The sequence below is a fragment of the Protopterus annectens genome, chromosome 9.part0, assembly GCF_019279795.1.
Source record: "Protopterus annectens isolate FY-2018-M chromosome 9.part0, PAN1.0, whole genome shotgun sequence".
Taxonomy (NCBI): Eukaryota; Metazoa; Chordata; order Ceratodontiformes; family Protopteridae; genus Protopterus; species Protopterus annectens.
In genome coordinates, this window is record NC_056743.1 from 257308664 (window position 1) to 257327184 (window position 18521).

At 44.7% G+C, this 18521-nt stretch overlaps 1 protein-coding gene across 7 annotated transcripts in view; it reads left to right on the plus strand.

The window, feature by feature from the left end:
* The window catches only part of CAPRIN1 (cell cycle associated protein 1), a 2078829-nt gene that overhangs the window by 1498922 nt on the left and 561386 nt on the right, over window positions 1–18521 (plus strand). For 6 of the 7 annotated variants that reach the window (XM_044082838.1, XM_044082839.1, XM_044082840.1 and 3 more), the window contains one exon: window positions 14344–14538. The exons of the other annotated variant lie outside the window; for it this stretch is intronic. In XM_044082838.1, the coding sequence (XP_043938773.1) occupies window positions 14344–14538 (195 nt within the window). The remainder of the gene's footprint in view (window positions 1–14343; window positions 14539–18521) is intronic. 7 annotated transcript variants of the gene reach the window in all.

Genomic DNA, 18521 nt, shown 5'->3' on the forward strand with positions numbered 1-18521 from the left:
TTCATAAAACCAGGCCCTTTAGGAAATCAAACCAGCTGATGTCCTTCAAGAATGCAACTGCAGTCCTGACATATGGGTTGTCCTGCCTCAGGCAGCCCTTCGGTCGGCCAGATTCCAAAGTCTGGGTCCGGCGTCGGCCGATGTCGCCTCCTCCCCGACGTTAGAGCGGCTGGAGTATAAAGGCATCAGCCGACGCCATCTTCAGTCTTTCTTGCCGCGCGGTGCCCGAAGCAGAAGCAGTTCGCAAGTGCCGGTCGGTCAGCTCCTGTGTTTGTTACCGAAGTCATCTAAAAGCTAAGTACCCCGTTGGGGAACATTTTTTCTTGCCTCAGCCGATGTCGGAACAAATTGAGAAAGTTAATAATTGTTTGTCTTGTGGTAAACAAATACCTCATAAGGACTTTCATTCCTACTGCCTCCCTTGCCTGGGCCCAGACCACAACGTCTCGGCCTGTGCTTGCTTTAATAAGCGCACTCTCAGGCGCCGGGCAGAGTTTGCCGAAGACTTTTTTGGCGAATCTTAACCTTACAACATGCCGTCGGAACAACCGACAGCACAAACTACCAAGAAACGAAAGGACCGGGACCGACATCCTTGGCCCGCGTCTTCCACCGATTCAACGCCTAAGCCCTCTGCGAGTGCTTCGGTCCCTTCGGAAGCGGTAATTCAACCGCTCCAGGCCGACGACACCGCGTTAATTCATCCCTCGGTCTCGGAGGCTACTCCGGTGCCGATTGTTGATTTTCCTCCGGAAACCGAAGTTCTGGATCTACCCGACACCATTCCAGTGGACAAGGTTGCCCCTGCACGTGGGGCAACTAGGCCTCCTGTATCCATGTCAGTCAAGGCCTTTGCGCGTGCTAAGGCCGCCAGCCAGGCCAAGGCCCATCCCAAGCCTGCTTCTCAGGCCCCTTCTTCTGACAAACAAATCATGTCTCTGGCTGCAGATCTTATTTCTCTTATTAGGGGGTCTCAGCTTCACCCAGACAGAGGTTCTCAGCCGCCTGCAGAAAAAAGGCCTAGAACTCAGCAGGCAGACAACCTCTCTTCAGATGAAGCCTCTGGGGATTCAGAGCATTCAGAAACCCAAGAAGAATCCTTCCAGGCCTATGAGGACTCTGATGCTGAGGAATCTATTCCCTCTGCCTCCCCTCCAGAGGATTTTTCTTTCGGTGACGTCCTCCACTCCATGAGGGAGCATTTTAAGTGGCAGGGTCAGGAATTTTCTGATTCCAGGAAAAGGCTATGTACCTTCCTTAAATTACCCCAGCACAGACCTTTAGCTATCCCGCCAGTTTTGGATATCCTGGATGATGTTTTCTCTGACTCCAGTGCTTCCCCTGATTCTCTCCCTCCTGCTCCTGTCAAGCCTGACCAATAATACAGGGTCCCTGACACTCGCAAGCATCTCTTTAAGGCCCACTCTGTGGATCTAGAAACTTTCACAGGGCCCCAAAGGAGTGGCTTCCTCCACAGCCAGGAATCCACTGCCAGCTGACAGAGAAGCAAGGTCCCTGGAGAGATGGGGTAAAAAGACTCTACCACCCTTGCCATGAGGTCCCTTAACTGCCTTTTTCATATGTTTCAGTACCAGGATTATTTACTGGATGATTTGCAGAAAAAGATAGCCTCTCCTGAGCCTATAGATAGAAAGGCATTGCAGGATTTGGTTCATAATACCCAGCAGGTTAGTAATCATTTTCTACAGTGTGGTTATGATGCACTGGAGGCCTCATGTAGGGCAGCTATGACAGGGGCTGTTATCCGTAGACATGCTTGGTTGAAAGAACAACCACTGCCAGATCATGTTAAAGTAAAGCTCCTGGATGCACCTCTGGATAAACAGAAGCTTTTTGGAGCTAATGCTCAGGATGTGTTGAAATCTATTGAAGAAAAGGCAAAATCAGTTCAAACAGTAAAGGATTTCCTCCAGGTTCAGCCGGAATTGGCCTTCAAAAAATTGGTCCTTTCCAGACTCTGACAAATTTCAAAGGGGAAAGAACAGGCGTGCACGAGGTAGAGGGCAATACAGAGGCTCCTACAGGGGACGCCAATGGCAACCACAAAATCAAAGAAATGGCACAGGTAGTACACCTGCACCACAGTGACAATCACAATGACTTACCTTTCACTCCGCCTACCAAGGCTCAAAGAGAAGCACCTATAGGCGGAAAATTATCTCTATTCTCAAAAAACTGGCACATTATAACAAAGGACAACTGGATTCTGGACTTAATAGACAGAGGTTACAGGTTCCACTTCCATACCTTACCAACAGGACAAGGCATGCCAAACCTGCCAGAAAATCAAAGGGCAGAGGCACTCATAGAAGTCTCAAAGCTGTTACAAATAAAAGCAATAGAGAAGGTTCCTCCTCAGGAACAAGGCCAGGGATTTTATTCAAGACTGTTCGTTCCAAGAAAAGAAAAACAGTGGAGGCCTATATTGGACTTGTCCATTCTAAATACTTTTCTCATGGTGCCAAAATTCAAGATGCTGACGTTACAGCAACTTCTTCCCATGCTGGGCAAGGGGTCTTGGCTGGTTACTCTGGACCTCAAGGAGGCATACCTGCATGTCCCTATCAGACACAGTTGCAGAAGATACCTCAGATTTCTTGCAGGAACAGAGCACTATCAATTCTCAGCATTGCCGTTTGGCTTATCTACTGCGCCCAGAGTATTCACGAAATGCCTGGCATCAGTAGTGGCACATTGCAGGCTCCAGGGGATTCAAATATACCCTTACCTGGACGACTGCCTAATACAAGCAGACAGCAAAAAGACCTTGATAAGACACTTGGATTACGTCATACAATTGCTGCAAGCTTTGGGATACACAGTCAACATTCAAAAATCAAGATTACTGCCATCCCAAGAGATTACATTTCTAGGAGCAAAACTGCACACACAGTTACAAATGGCTTTCCTCACAGAGGAGAAACAAGAACAGTTAACAGCTTACTTCAGAGGCCTGGCAACATTAACCCACCTGACCGCAAGGAAAACCTTGCAGGCCCTGGGGTACGTGGCATCTTGCATTCTTCTAATTCCTCTGGCAAGACTACACATGAGAAAGCTGCAATGGTACCTAAAAAGCTTGTGGTCGCAACACAGCCACAACCTAGAAGACATAATACCACTCATACCATGCCTGCAAAGGGAATTTCTGTGGTGGGCTCAAGCATGTCACTTAAACGAAGGCATGCTTTTCAACACACCTCCAACAAGTCAAACTATTACAACAGACTCCTCAGACCTTGGATGGGGGGCGCACATGGACGGCAGATGCATTCAAAGGCAATGGACTCCCATGGAGATGCATCAACACATATATCAAAAAGAGATGTTGGCAGTGATACATGCAATAGAAGCCTTTGGAAAATCTCTTCAACAAGGTCATCTGCTAATAAGAACAGACAACACCACTGTCCTGTGGTACATAAACAAGCAAGGGGGCACTCATTCTTACCCCCTCTGCAGACTAACAATGATTCTTTGGAAAAACTCCCTGAAACTGAACATCGACTTGCAAGCCCAGTTTGTTCCGGGCAAGGACAATGTTCTGGCGGACAGATTGAGCAGAAATTTCTTTGATCCATACGAATGGATGCTGCACCCACGCATTTTCGCACAAATAGCATCTGCATGGGGAAGACCAGACATAGACCTCTCTGCATCTCATCTCAATCATCAACTGGAAAAGTTTTGCACAAGGATACACCATCCTCTAGCTTGGAGAACGGATGCTCTTTCCTTCAGCTGGAATGCTCTGACAGTTTATGCATTCCCTCCTCTACCTTTGCTCACCAAGGTGTTACTGAAGATCAATGCAGAACAGCCGAGAGGAATCTTGATAGCACCAGACTGGCCAAGGTAACACTGGTGTCCACTACTATTGAGCTTAACTCACTCCAAACCGTGGCCCTTGCCTCAATGGCCTCTGCTCCTGACTCAACACAGTTACAAGACTGTTCATCAGAACCTGCAAACCCTAAAGCTGACAGCCTGGAGAGTTCCATGATTCAGACCCATGATTCACTCTCCAATAAAGTTCAGAAAATTTTGCTGGAGGCACGCAGACCTTCCACCAGAAAAACCTATTCAGCCAAATAGAAGAGATTCACCATCTGGAATGTCAACAAGGGCCAGGATGCATCATTGGTGAACATACCTCAGATATTGGAATACTTGACAAATGTTTCACAGTGGCCTCTCATACTCTTCCATCAAAATCCACGCTTCAGCTATCTCAGCACATTACAACGGTGATCCACCTGTGTTCTCGCCCCCTTTGCTAAGACAGCTTCTAAGAGGCATAAAGAATATCAAACCTCCAAGGAAGCTACCAATCCCTGCATGAGACCTCAATTATGTCTTGGAAAAATTATCTCTTCCTCCTTTTGAACCAGCAGCATCTTCAGAAATGCAATTCCTCTCTTGGAAAACGGTTTTCCTGTTGGCAGTCACTTCAGCAAGAAGAGTCTCGGAGATACAGGCCCTCATGGCAGTTCTTCCCTTTATCATCTTTCATCAGGACAGAGTTTCCCTTAGGACCAATCCTTCATTCATGCCTAAGGTGGTATCCAGAGTGTCTCTAAACCAAGCAATTCACCTGCCTACTTTCTTTCCTAATCCTCAAAATAAAGGGGAAAGGTTGCTGCATACTTTAGACATTCACAGACAACTACGCTACTACTTGGACAGAACAAAGTCCACCAGGAAGTCTGACCAACTGTTTGTAGCCTATGCTGCCGGAGTGCAAGGGAAAGCAGTCACCAAACAAACCATCTCAAAATGGATTGGACACTGCATCAGATTCTGTTGTTCTTTTCATGGAAAAAGTGTGCCAGCTAATATTAGACCACACTCCACCAGAGCTATGGCCACATCCACAGCTTTTCTAAGAGGAGTGGCTACAAAAGACATTCTAGAAGCTGCTACATGGAGCTCCGTGTATACATTTACCAAACATAACAACCTGCCATTATACTCCAGATCCCGAGCAGGCTTTGCTTCGGCAGTCCTGCAGGGCCTTCTAGCTACACCATCTCTTGCTTAGTCCTACCACCCCCAGCTTGGCTATGGTATTCAACCCATATGTCAGGACTGCAGTTGCATTCTTGAAGGACATAGTACAGTTTTGTACCTACCATAAATGTAGATGTGCGATAGATATGCAACTGCAGTCAGGTTTTCCCTCCCTCCTACCCCTCTATTTTTCCTATTTTGGGTCCTTACTCCCCTTACCTATCAGCTGGGGATATATGTTATGGTGTATCTGTTTATTATTGTTGTGTATGTCTGATTTTATCTGTTTATCCATTCACCAAATTTAGCCTTCATTGGAGGGCACCTGGCATCTGGGGCAAGAAACACTGAAGAAGATGGCGTCGGCTGATGCCTTTATACTCAACCGCTCTGACGTCGGGGAGGAGGCGACATCGACCGACGCCGGACCCAGACTTTGGAATCTGGCCGACAGAAGGGCTGCCTGAGGCAGGACAACCCATATGTCAGGACTGCAGTTGCATATCTATCGGACATCTACATTTATGGTAGGTACAAAACTGTACTTTTGTTTCCTCCCACCCCAGGTCCTTGGGGAAAGCTGCAAGCAGAACAGATCATTTCAGCCTGGATCTTCTGGGCCATTTCCTTCTGTTTACCTACACCATGGTAAGACCTTGCAGGGCAATGTCAAAGCTCACTCCACCAGAGCAATGGCCTCTTCTGGAGCCTTCTTTAAAGGGTTAGACACCAACTCTGTACTTCTGGCAGCCACTTGGTCCTCAGTTCACACCTTCAGCCAAACACTACAAACTAGTCCATATCTCCAGTGCCAGGGAGGGGCTTGCCAGGGCTATCATACATGGATTCCTCTAAACTTCATCAAGGCCACCTCCCAATTCTAAGTGAGCTTTTGCACTCACCCACAAGTAGAATATTGCAACATTGGAATAGCAGGACATAGAAAAGTTGTGTTAAAATCTTACCATAACCATAGATGTTCTCTTCCATGTTGCAGTATTCCTTCCCACCCAACTTACCCACTTGTATAACTGCACTTGCTCTCCCGGGTGATATTGGACAGGCATACTCTTACGGGACTGGCTCCAACTGGGGCTTTTTTACTATGTTCTGAGGGTTGGTGCATGCAGAAGTCAGTTTTATGGTCCACGTTCCTGCAACCACGTCAAATGTCCAGCGCACCGAGGGACTGAAAATCTATGGAAACCTGGCCGGGCAAACTGGAGAAGAAGGGTAAACCCACAAGTAGAATACCGCAACATGGAAGAGAATGACATCTGTGGTTATGGTAAGATTTTACACGACTTTCTTTTACATTTCAAACAGTATTTTGCAAATATGTTTTCAACACGCATACGTCTGTACAGCAGTTTGATATGCACATGACATACAGATGTTAAATCAATTCATACATTTGCCTACTTTCATCCCTAATCCCCTAAACAAGATGGAAAGAATCCCTCATTCTTTGGATGTATATAGGCAACTGCATTACTACTTTGGCAAACGAGTATCTGGTCTGAGGGTTAACCAGTTTCTAAGTAAACCATCTCCAATTGGATCTCCTGCTGGATCTCCTGTTACTGCCATCATTGTAAGAAACCCCCTATTGCTGTGAGGGCACATTACACCAGGACTGTTGCCACCTCTACTGCATTTCTTAAAGGGGTGCCCACGAGGGAAATTTTGGACGCACCTACTTGGTTTTTGGTGTATACCTTTACCAAACATTACCATATTTCTGCCCTCTCCAAGTCTAGAGCAGGATTTGCCATGCCATCTTGCAGAACATCCTTGCCTCTCCTTAATCTTCCATCCTTCTTTCCTTTCATCTTTGAGAATCATCCCACAAGTTATGACTGCAACAGTGAAACACTAACATAGTACAGTTCTGTATACTTAAAATAAATGTAGATGTTTGAGTCTTTCACTGTTGGGTCTTCTTTCCCACCCTCCTTCCCCACTGACCTACAGTTGTAGGCTGGGACATTCTCCTTCTCAGGTTAATCGTCTTTTCTACTTCTCTTTTTTTGTGGATTACAGGGTCCCAGATCCTTTGCCTCAGTGACATTGTGTGTGGAGTGCCTTCTACCTGTAGGGATAAGAAAAGTACTAAGGTCATGGTGCCAACTGACCCCCTCTACCCTTATACCCAGGCATAGTGATGTTTTTATAGGGTGTCCACCAGCTCCATGAGGAGGCAGACTTTTCTGTGGTAGTCAGGCCAGCCCTTTATGTAAAGAATATTGCATCAATGAAGAGAATGACATTCTATGGTTATGGTAAGATTTTACACTGTACTTTCTCAGAGATGCCTTCTAGGGGTTATGGATTCTCCCTCCCAGTAAGATTTCCAAAAGCAGATCAGTCTTTTTCATTGGAAATATTGTGATGTTCTTCGTTCCCCATTGCTGCAGTCCTTACTATTGGGTGTAGTCCGCTGTCCAGTCGGCCCGAATACCAGAGTATAAGGCTGACGTCGGTCAGGGCGCATTAGACTGACGTCAGTACGTCAGGGTACTAATGCGCATGACCGACGCCATATCCTCAGTCTTTTTTGCCGCATGGTCCGATGCAGAAGCAGTTTTGAGTGCAGGTTGGCGTTCTGAAATATTTCCGAAACCGAGTTTCAGACAAGCAGAGTTGGCTAAGTACCCGTTGGGGAACATTTTGGTTTTCTTGCCTCAGTATTTAACCGGATGTCAGAAAAAGTGAATAACTGTATTTCTTGTGGGAAACAGATACCTCATAGGGATTACCATACCTTGTGTATACCTTGTTTAGGGCCTGAGCACGACGTTGTTGGTTGCCGCTCTTGTGCTAGGTTTAACAAACGCACTATTAAGAGGAGGTTAGACTGTGCCAGGTTAGTGTTTGGGAAGCGTTAATTATAAAATGCCGCCGGATGCTCCGGCCCGCTTCCAAGAAGCGCAAGGACAAAACAGCGAAGCCTAGGGTTGATGAACCGGCAGTCCCGGACGCCGGTTCTTTAGAAGGCTCAGTGGAGCCAGAGGTTTTGCCAGGAGTTTCCATGGAGTCTCAGGCAGAAACTTTGCTGTTACAGGATGTGCCTTCTCAGGAGGTAGGCCAGGCTGAGGGGCTTCTCAGGTAACTGTTCTTCCCTCTCTTCCCAAGGTAGTTAGAGCCTCTCCTTCTGTTGCTAAAACTTTTTTGAGAGGTAGGCCAAGTTCAGCTTCAGTGGGGCTTCTCCTAGCATTTCGGGTTCTGTACCTAAGAAACATATGCTTAAAATGGCAGAAGATTTGATTACTATGATTAGAGGTTCTATGCCCCCTCCTGATAAGAGGCCTAGGGTGGAACCGAGTTTGATAGTTTTGAACAGTGTTCAGAGGCTTCTGAGTCTTCTGCGGAAGATTTGCAGGAGTATCCTACTTATTCTGATTCAGATGTGGATGATTCCACTCCTACAGCTTCTCCTCCTGAGGATTTCTCATTTTCAGAGACTCTGCATTCCATGAGGGAGCACTTTAAATGGGAAGGCCAGGATTACTCTGATTCCAGGAAAAGGCTTAGGGAATTCTTGTTTTACCCCAGCATAGGCCCTTAGCTATACCTCCTGTGTTGAATGTGGTGGAAGATGTTTTGCAGAGGCTTCCCTGAACCCTGATTCTTTGCCTCCTGCTCCTGTTAAACCTGATAGGTATTATAGGGTGCCCAAGCTCATAAGTATTTGTTTAAGAGTCCTAGGGCGGACCCAGAAACTGTTTCTCAGGGGCCTAAAGGTGTTAAGGCCTCTGTGGTTAAAAATCCTGTTCCCACTGATAAAGAGGCTAGGGCTTTGGATAGGTGGGGAAAGAAAGTGTATACTTCTTCCACTCTAGCCATGAGAGCGTTGAATTGTCAGTTTCACATGCTAAAATATCAAAATTATCTCCTTTCACAATTGAAATCTAAGGTGGATGCTTGAAGGTATTGAGTGTAAAGAGTTGCTGGATTTGGTTCATGTGTCTGAACAAGTGGGTAAGCATTCTTTGCAATGTGGTTTTGATGCTGTACAGGCCTCCTCGAGGGTGGCTGCCACTAGTTCTGTTCTTCGCAGGCATGCCTGGTTGAGGGATCAGAATTTAGCTGAGCATGTTAAGACAAGGATTTTGGATGCTCCTTTACAGTCTGATGTGTTGTTTGGTTCGCCTGTGGAAGCAGTTTTAAAGAAAATGGAGGACAAAGCTAAGTCTATGCAAACTGTTAAAGATTTTTGCAGGTGCAGCCAAGTTTAGTAGAAATTGGCCTGCTAAGGGGTGGACATATCCTGCTTATGATTCCCAGTCTAGGGGTAGGTCTAGACGTGGTAGGGGCAGGGCTCAAGGTTCTTTTAGGCCTAGAACAGGAGTTCACCTGCTCAGACTTCTGGTGAGGGCAGGGGTCAGTCCTTTCGTAAACAGACCCAATGACCTGCTTTTTCAGCTGCCAGTAGATTCTCGTCTGGCAGCTCCTTTGGGAGGAAGACTGTCTCTTTTCAAAGAAAATTGGGATTTAATTACTCAAGACAGATGGGTGTTGGATATCATTCACCACGGTTACAGATTTTATTTCCATACCATGCCCCCTTTCAAAGGCATGCCAGACGTTCCTCCTCCACAAAGAAAAGAGGCTCACAAGCAGGTTTCTCAGTTACTCCAGATGGGGGCCATTAAGCCAGTCCCTGTATCAGAGAGGGGCCTAGGATTTTATTCTCGCCTGTTCCTAGTACCAAAGAAGGGGAACACGTGGAGACCAATTTTGGATTTATCCCTCCTCAACACTTATCTGGACATTCCCAAGTTCAAGATGTTGACGTTACAACAGCTTTTACCTTTGCTGGGCAAAGATCACTGGATGGTAACTTTAGATCTCAAGGAAGCTTACCTTCATGTGCCTATAAGGCTAAGTTGCAGGAAGTATCTGCGGTTTCGAGCTGGAAATTCTCATTATCAGTTCTCTGCATTGCCCTTTGGCTTATCTACTGCGCCCAGAGTATTCACAAAGGTTCTGGCTCCAGTGATAGCTTACTTCAGGCTACAAGGAATTAAAATCTATCCTTACTTGGACGACTGCCTGATTTTGGCTCAAGAAAAGGAAGACCTTCTACAGCATCTGGAATATGTTATAGCAGTGCTAAGATGCCTAGGGTATTCTGTGAACGAAAAAAACTCCAGTCTAGTACCCTCTCAAGACATGTGCTTTCTGGGTGTGAGACTGAATACAGCAGCCCAGATGGCCTTTTTAACCCCGGACAAACAAAAGAGTCTCTCACTTTACTTCCATCAACTATCTCATCAGTCCATGCTGACTGCAAGGACAGTCCTTCAAGCATTAGGGTTCATGGCATCTTGTATTCTGGTGCTTCCCAATGCCAAACTGCATATGAGGAAGCTACAATGGTATCTCAAAATGTATGGACACAGCACTGCCAGGATTTGGACACTGTCATTCAAATAATACCTTGCCTTCAAAAGAATTTTTGTGGTGGGCTCAGGAATGTCACCTAAACAAGGGACTCTCTGTGACCCGCCAGAGGCGAGTCAGATTTTAACGACAGATGCCTCGGACATTGCTTGGGGAGCTCATCTAAATGGAAAGTGGATACAAGACAAGTGGCCTGCCAGACTACAGCATCTACATATCAACATGAAGGAGATGTTAGCAGTCCAGTTTGCATTAATGGCTTTCAAGGAGTTACTTCTTCCAGGGCAGGTGTTGATTCTAACAGACAACACAACTGTCATGTGGTACATCAACAAGCAAGGGGAACACATTCTTATCCTCTATGCAGGCAAGCAATGATTTTATGGGAGAGCAACTAACTCTTCAGGCAAGGTTTCTGCCAGGAGCACAGAACTCCTTAGCAGATGTGTTAAGCAGACAAATCATGGATCCCCACAGTGGAAACTGGATCTTCATGTATTTCAGAAATTGACAGTGTCATGGGGAACTCCAGACATAGATCTGTTCGCTTCTCCACTAAACCACCAGCTGCCAAAGTATTGCACAAAGGGGTTTCATCACACAGCTTGGAAAGTGGATGCTCTGTCTTTCAGTTGGAAAAACCTTCATGTGTATGCCTTTCCACCTCTGCCTCTTCTTCCAAAGGTACTATTAAAGGTCAGACAAGACAGGCCAAGGATGATTTTGATAGCTCCAGATTGGCCTCGCAACACTGGTACCCACTACTACGGAGTCTGGTAAAGAAGCCTCCATGGCCTTTACCTCTGATTCCTCATCTGTTATCTCAGAAGGACGGTCATCTGCTCAATGTCAAGCTTCACTCTCTTCATCTAACAGCCTGGCATATTCTCTCTTGAAACACAGCAGGTCTCAACTTCCTCAACAAGTTTTAAATGTGATTATGGAAGCTAGAAGACCTAGTACAAGGAAAGTGTATGAAAAATGGAAGAGATTTTTATTTTGGAGTACAGCAAAGAATTTGGAGATTTCTGAGCCTAATTTGAGTGTGGCTCTTCAATATCTTACTGAGTTATTGGACAAGGGTTTGTCCTTCTCTTCCATTAAGATTCATGCTGCAGCAATTTCAGCTCACTATGATTGTGACCCACCATTGTTTTCGCATCCTTTGTTCAAGCAGTTTCTTAGAGGGGCAAATAATATAAGACCCCACGTAGAGCTCCTACTCCTGCTTGGGATCTCAATTTTGTGTTGGAAAAACTTACTCTACAACCTTTTGAGCCTGCGGCTACTGCTGAATTGAAATACTTGTCATGGAAGACTGCTTTTCTGTTGGCTATTACTTCTGCAAGAAGGGTGTCTGAGTTGCAGGCCCTTATGGCAGTAGAACCCTTTCTGATTTTCCATAAGGATAGGGTATCATTACGTACTAATCCTTCCTTTATGCCTAAGGTGGTCTCTAGTGTGGCTTTAAACCAAACTATTCATTTGCCTACTTTTTATGCAGACCCCCAAAATAAAGGGGAAAAGATTTTGCACACTTTAGATGTACACAGGCAATTGCGTTATTATTTAAGCAGGACTAAGGATTTTAGGCAGTCTCAGCAGTTGTTTGTTTCTTTTGCTTTGAGTTCGCAGGGCAAGCCTGTGTCAAAACAAACTATTTCTAGGTGGATTGGCTTTTGCATTGCATTTTGTTATTCCCATCATGGCAAGGAGATTCCAGCTGGGATTAGGCCTCATTCCACTAGGGCTACTGCCACTTCAACAGCATTTCTAAGGGGTGGCAACTAAGGATATTTTGGAAGCAGCTACTTGGAGTTCAGTGCATACTTTCTCTAAGCATTATCACCTTCCTATCTACTCTAAGTCTAGGGCTGGTTTTGCCACAGCTGTTTTGCAAGGCATGTTGTCAGCTCCTACTTCTTTATGATTTGCCAGCCTCCCTTACCTCTGCTTTGGGATTCTACCCAATAGTAAGGACTGCAGCAATGGGGAAGAAGAACATAGTACAGTTTTGTACCTACCATAAATGTAGATGTTCGAGGATCCCCATTGCTGCAGTCCAATTTACCCTCCCTCCTTCCCCTCTGTGTTTAGGGGTGGTTGTGTAGGTGAGATTACATGCTGATATTTTTGTATATATTCTTGTATATATTGTATATATTTTTGGTGCAGGTATTTTGGGCCTTGTCTTTTTAGGGTCTTCTGACATCTGGGGCAAGAAAAGACTGAGGATATGACGCGTCATGCGCATTAGTACCCTGACGCACTGCCAGCCTAATGCGCCCTGACCGACGTCAGCCTTATACTCTGGTATTCGGGCCGACTGGACAGCGGACTACACCCAATAGTAAGGACTGCAGCAATGGGGATCCTCGAACATCTACATTTATGGTAGGTACAAAACTGTACTTTAGGTTATGCCTCTACTGCTGATAGGGCTACGGAGGTTTTCTAGGGCCCAGAGCTTTATTCTCCATTGTTTCTGGTTCTGGGTGAAAAGAGAGAGAGAAAATATTTTCTTAAAGGAGCAGATGATTTCTTCCCAATGGAGTCGACAGTTTCATCTCCAGCCAGCACATCTGTTTCCTGATGGTCACCCCACAGGGATGTAGCTGTTCAAATTTAGATGGTGGTGGTGGGCATGATGGATGCATTTTGGTACATCATTTGGTCCCATACATAGGGTGATTCCTTCTGCATGTTTTTGATTTGCAACACTTTTGAGTCTTTCCCCATGTGGTTCAAACTTTGCTGGAGAAATACCTCCACATCTGCCTGTATTTGGGGGATGTCTCGTTATGCCCCTGGACAGACACTTCATTCTTTTGTTTAATTCCTTGTTTGGTGGAATAGCCAGTCCCAACCTAATGTCTGACTGCTGCTTTAGAGCCACTGACTGTGTTGTACTTTGTAGAAGAAATCTGGAGGAACTGAGGCTATTAAGAGATGCTCTAATTGGAAGAAAGTTTGTAAAGTGTGTACTCTTCTTCCACCATTTTTGAGTTTGCAGGTGGTTGTGTGCTATGTCAGACTGATTGGACTTTGGTCATTATATTCTGTTGTCAGAGTGCATGTTTTCACTTTTTGTAGCTTGTGGAAGGCAGGGCTGTGGCCTATCATAAGCATGTCTAGCAGTTTTAAGGAGTTTTTGGATCCTGGCCCACCTCAAAAGAATGATTCTTGAAAAGGGAACTGTATAGCTGATAGCTTATGTATTTGTTTAAACTGACTGCTTTGACAGACTTGACAGATCAGTTTAAGAAACTGTTCTAGTGACCGTTGGTTTCATATGCATGTTTGTTCTTAAACATGGATTAGGTGGGCCTCCTTTGAAATCTCGTTGCTTCAGCATAGTGTCTGGTGCCTGACTTTCTGGAAAGTGTTTTCATTGCTGTTTGGGATTTTGTGCTAGCTGTTAACTGCACGGGTCTCCACAAGTTATGGTTGATTTAAAGAGGGCTTTTTCTCTATGGTATACAGTACCTCCTAATGAGCTTCAATCTCTTCCTGCCCTTTTTGTAGATAGACATCTTTGTAATATGTGACAGTTTCTAGTGGCCTTAGTTTGCTTACCTTTTTCAGGAGTGGCAGTGGTTTAAGTAAATGTGAGACGTGTGAGAGCATGGAAGTTGCTATGCTCTCCCAGACCTAATTTATGTCAAAGCCTGCACCAGTTCGCACATGTACGTATGTGCGCGGAAATGGTAAAGGAGACAGAGTGCAAGAATGTGTCCTGAGAGCAGGTCCTTAAAGGAATTAGCAAAAAGTTGTTGTTTTGACCTTTTGATAATAGCATTCTTATACCTGATGTGTTAATTCCTTTTTGTTGCTAAATGTGTCTTTGTAGGAATTACTGCCTTCAGCCTGTTAAGTTTACACAGATTTTTTTAAATCTCTGTTCAGTGGTAGGCGCATATCACCCTTCACAAGATCAAGGTCATGCAGTTGCTGGAACACATCAGCAGTCTGCACAACAAGGTGGTGGATTCCCACGTCAGAATCAACCCTACTATGGTAATCGGGGTGTAGCACGTGGTGGTCCACGTAATGCGCGTGGCATGATGAATGGATACAGAGGACCTTCCAATGGTTTTAGAGGTGAGCAACATAGTTAGATAAATTTGTTATTTTTTCTAGTGTGTTTAAAAAGTTGTAGTGCTTGCTTTGCAGGTGAATTTGCTTATAGGACTTTTTTGTTTTAATATGTGTACCTAATAATGTAGTGGAGTAACTGTTAAAAGTGGTGAGGGCAAGGATATAAAATAAGTACACACCAGGTTAGGTTCTCTATGTGAAAAATATAGTTGAGAATTTTCTATGCGTAACCAAACCACAAGGTTGCACGGATGTCACTGAAAACACAAACACCGTGTTTGTGTTTTCAGTGACATCCGTGCAACCCTGTGGTTTGGTTGCTTTTGAGGGTTGTCTCCTGAATTTTGAATTGTTCTTGAAGTTTTCTATGTGTAGTGTAGCACTGAAGGTTTGTAAACGAAGTGACCTTTGGATCCATCCTAATGAATGAAGCGTAATATATGCAAGAGTAATTCTGGTACTCAAATAATTCCCTGTTTGTTCAGCACTAGTTTCAGCTTTTGCAGTTTTTTGTGAGGTATAATTTTTTTTAACTGTTTTTGGTAAAACCGAAAAAATGTATTTCTTTAGGTGTAACTAGAGTCTCAGCCCTACGACCTTTTTTGGTTTAAGCAAAACATTAGGCACATTATCTAGCAAAACGTCACTCTGTCAGTAAATGTCTCACTCACTGGAAAACAGAAGTAGGTTTAGAAAATTAGCTGTATGGTGATTGACGAGTTACATCTTGTTCAGTTAAGAATTCTGGTAAAGAATATATAGAAAGTCTGTTAGTAGTGTTCTTACTGTTATGTGCTCCATTCTAAGAAGGTTTTAGGGCCTAGACATTAGTTACAGTGCAGTAAATAAAGGTTTCTGTGTTTAATCTGCAAATATTTTTTTGGTGAAATAGTCATTGTAGTTTGGGTAATTTCCATATTAGCAGTCATGTCTGTATCATAGTTATGGGTGCTAACCTGAATTTAGACCGGCAACAGCTATGGTTTGACACTGAAGAATTCCTGATGTTCTTCGTGTTTCACTGTTGCAGTCATTACATTTGGGTTATCTGCTTGCAGTAGCCCTCAGTCAGCCTGATTAATGACGTCTTGGGTTCTGTGTCGGATGCTGTCCCTTCTTCCATGACGTCAGGTCGTCAGGGGTATAAAACATGCAGCTGACGCCATTACATCAGTGTTTCTTGCCGTGCGGTGCCCAAACCAGAAGCAGTTCGCAAGTGCCGGTCGGCCGACTCCTGAAATTTTCATTTTCGAGTTTCAGAAACGAAGTCTTCAACTAAAGCCAAGTACCCCGTTGGGGAAACTTTCTCTTGCTCCCTACCGATGTCAGTAAAAGTTAATAATTGCATTACTTGTGGAAAGCAAATACCTCACAAAGATTTTCATTCATACTGTATTCCTTGCCTGGGCCCTGACCACGCCGTACCTTGCTGTTGGTTTTATGCTTTATTTAATCAGCGCACTATCTGTCATCGGTATATTTTCACCTCTAAATATTTTGGTTTAATTATCCAGAAATGTCATCAGTTAGCCATCAGACTACTGGGATTCTGAAAAAATGCAAAGATAAAGACAGAGACAGGCCGCCTAGGTTAAAAGCTGCCAACGATGCTTCTCCTAAGCCAGTCGCCAGTACTCAGTGAGGTGCTTTTGCAGCCCCCGATACCCACTACTTCTGATTCGCAGGCTTCTACTGAGACCCATTTGGAGTCTGGTATGCCGCGAGATGCGGATGTCTCTACCTTGGATGGGTCCGGAGCCGCTGTGCGGGCACCGGCTTCTGAGGGTGTATTCAAGCCTAAGGACTTGCATATTAAACCGATGCCTCTTTCTTCATTTAGGCCTAAATCTCAAACCATGCCTAAGAAACTGGCACCCAAGCCGCATGCTCAGACCTCTATGCCTGAAAAACAAATAAGAATGGCTGAAGATCTTATAACTAATCAGGGGAAGCCAACCTCCCCCTTTTAAGAGACCTAGGACTGAAGTTGATTATGAATCTTCTGACCAGGATTCTGATTCGTCTGATGATCTGGATTTGCCCTTATCCACTTATGAGGATTCTGATGCAGCGGACTCTATTCCCTCTGCTTCCCCTCCAGAGGATTTTTCTTTTGGTGAAACCTTACTCTAAGGGAGCATTTCCACTGGGAAAGCCAGGATTTTTCTGATTCAAAAGAGGCTTAGGGATTTCTTAACTCCTGCCTCAGCATAGGCCTTTAGCTGTATGTCCTGTACTAGACATTGTTGATGTCTTTTCGGAATCTAGTTTGGCCCCTGATTCTTTGCCTCCTGCTCCCTGAAAACCTGACCGATATTACAGGGTTCCTGAAAACCTGACAGATATTACAGGGATTCTGATTCTCACAAGTTTCTTTTTAAAAAACCTATTGCGTATCCAGAGACTATTTCACAGGGACCCAAGGGTATTAAGGCTTCTACAGCTAAAAATACTACTGCTAAGCAGGCACCGGCTTTTGAGGATGTTCTTCGCACTACCGATATTCGACACAAACCGACTTCTTTCGCGTCTTCATTTCTGCCTAAAACTACTGAGTTTCTAAGGCCAAGAGTACGAGCTACGCCTAAAAAAACGATGACCCAAACTCCATTGCCACAACTTCAAATGCTTAAAATGGTAGAGGACCTTATTATGCTAATTAGGGAAAGTCAGCCTTCCCCTGCTAAGAGAAAGAGTCTAGTCCCCAGCAGCTTTAACAGACTAAGAGTCCGACTCTGAGGTATCTGATTATGAAGACATGCCTTTTTCTGCTTATGAAGATTAAGAAGCAGAGGATTCCATTTTCTCTGTTTCTCCTTCAGAGGATTTTTCTTTTGGTGAAACCTTACATACCTTAAAAGAGCATTTTCACAGGGAATGCCAAGACTATCCTCAGTCCAAAAAGAGACTCAGAGAATTTCTAGATTTGCCACAACATAGGCCTTTAGCAGTACCCCCAGTCCTGGATGTTGTCTTTATGGAATCCAGTCTAATTCCTGATACTTTACCCCTGCTCTTAGAAAACCAGACAGGTACTACAGAGTTCTTGACTCTCACAAATTCCTTTTCAAATATCCTACAGCTGACCCAGAGGCCATCTCCCAGGTGACTAAAGCAACCACAGCTAAGAATCCCATCCCTTCGGACAGGGATTACAGAGCTTTAGACAGATTGGGTAAGAAAGTATACACTTTTGCAACTCTCGCCATTAGGCTTTGAATTGCCAGTTTCACATGCTTAAGTACCAACAACATATCATGGAACTTATTAAGCAAAAATTAGCTACTTTTACAGATTGTGCAGAAAATAAAGAATTATAAGAGCTTATGCATTCTGCAAGCCAAGTCAGCAAGCATACATTGCATTGTGGCTTTGACGCCCTAGAAGCATCTTGCAGGGCAGCAGTCACTGGTTCTGTATTGAGAAGGCATGCTTGGCTTAAGGGGGCAGACCTTGCCAAATCAAAATTACTTGATGCTCCTTTGAACAAGGACAATCTGTTTGGCACCAAAGCACAAGAGGTTCTTAAAAAGATGGAAGACAAAGCTAAATCTATGCAGACAGTCAAAGATTTCTTGCAAGTACAGCCTCTTAGATTCAGTAGGCAGTGCCCCTGAAACCATTGGTCCTTTCCAGCTCCCTGAAGGCCATCTCAAACTAGACCCAGGTTAAACAGAGCCCCCCCCCCGACTACAGTTTCAGAGTATGCAGAGATCTAAGCAATGGAGTGCCTCCACTTCAAAAACAGGGAGTGCTAAGCCACCCCCTTGTGGAAAGAATTCACAGTGATTTCTCAACTCCTCTCCCCACCTCTGCCCATGCCCCTAAGAGGAAAAACCTGCCCATCATGCAAAAAACTGGACTTAGATCACCAAAGACCGATTGGTCCTCAGTAATGTATCCCAGGGGTACAAGTTTTATTTCCACTCTCTGCCAACCCAAAAGGGTTCCCAGACCTTCCTCCAAACCAGTGGGCAGAAGCATAA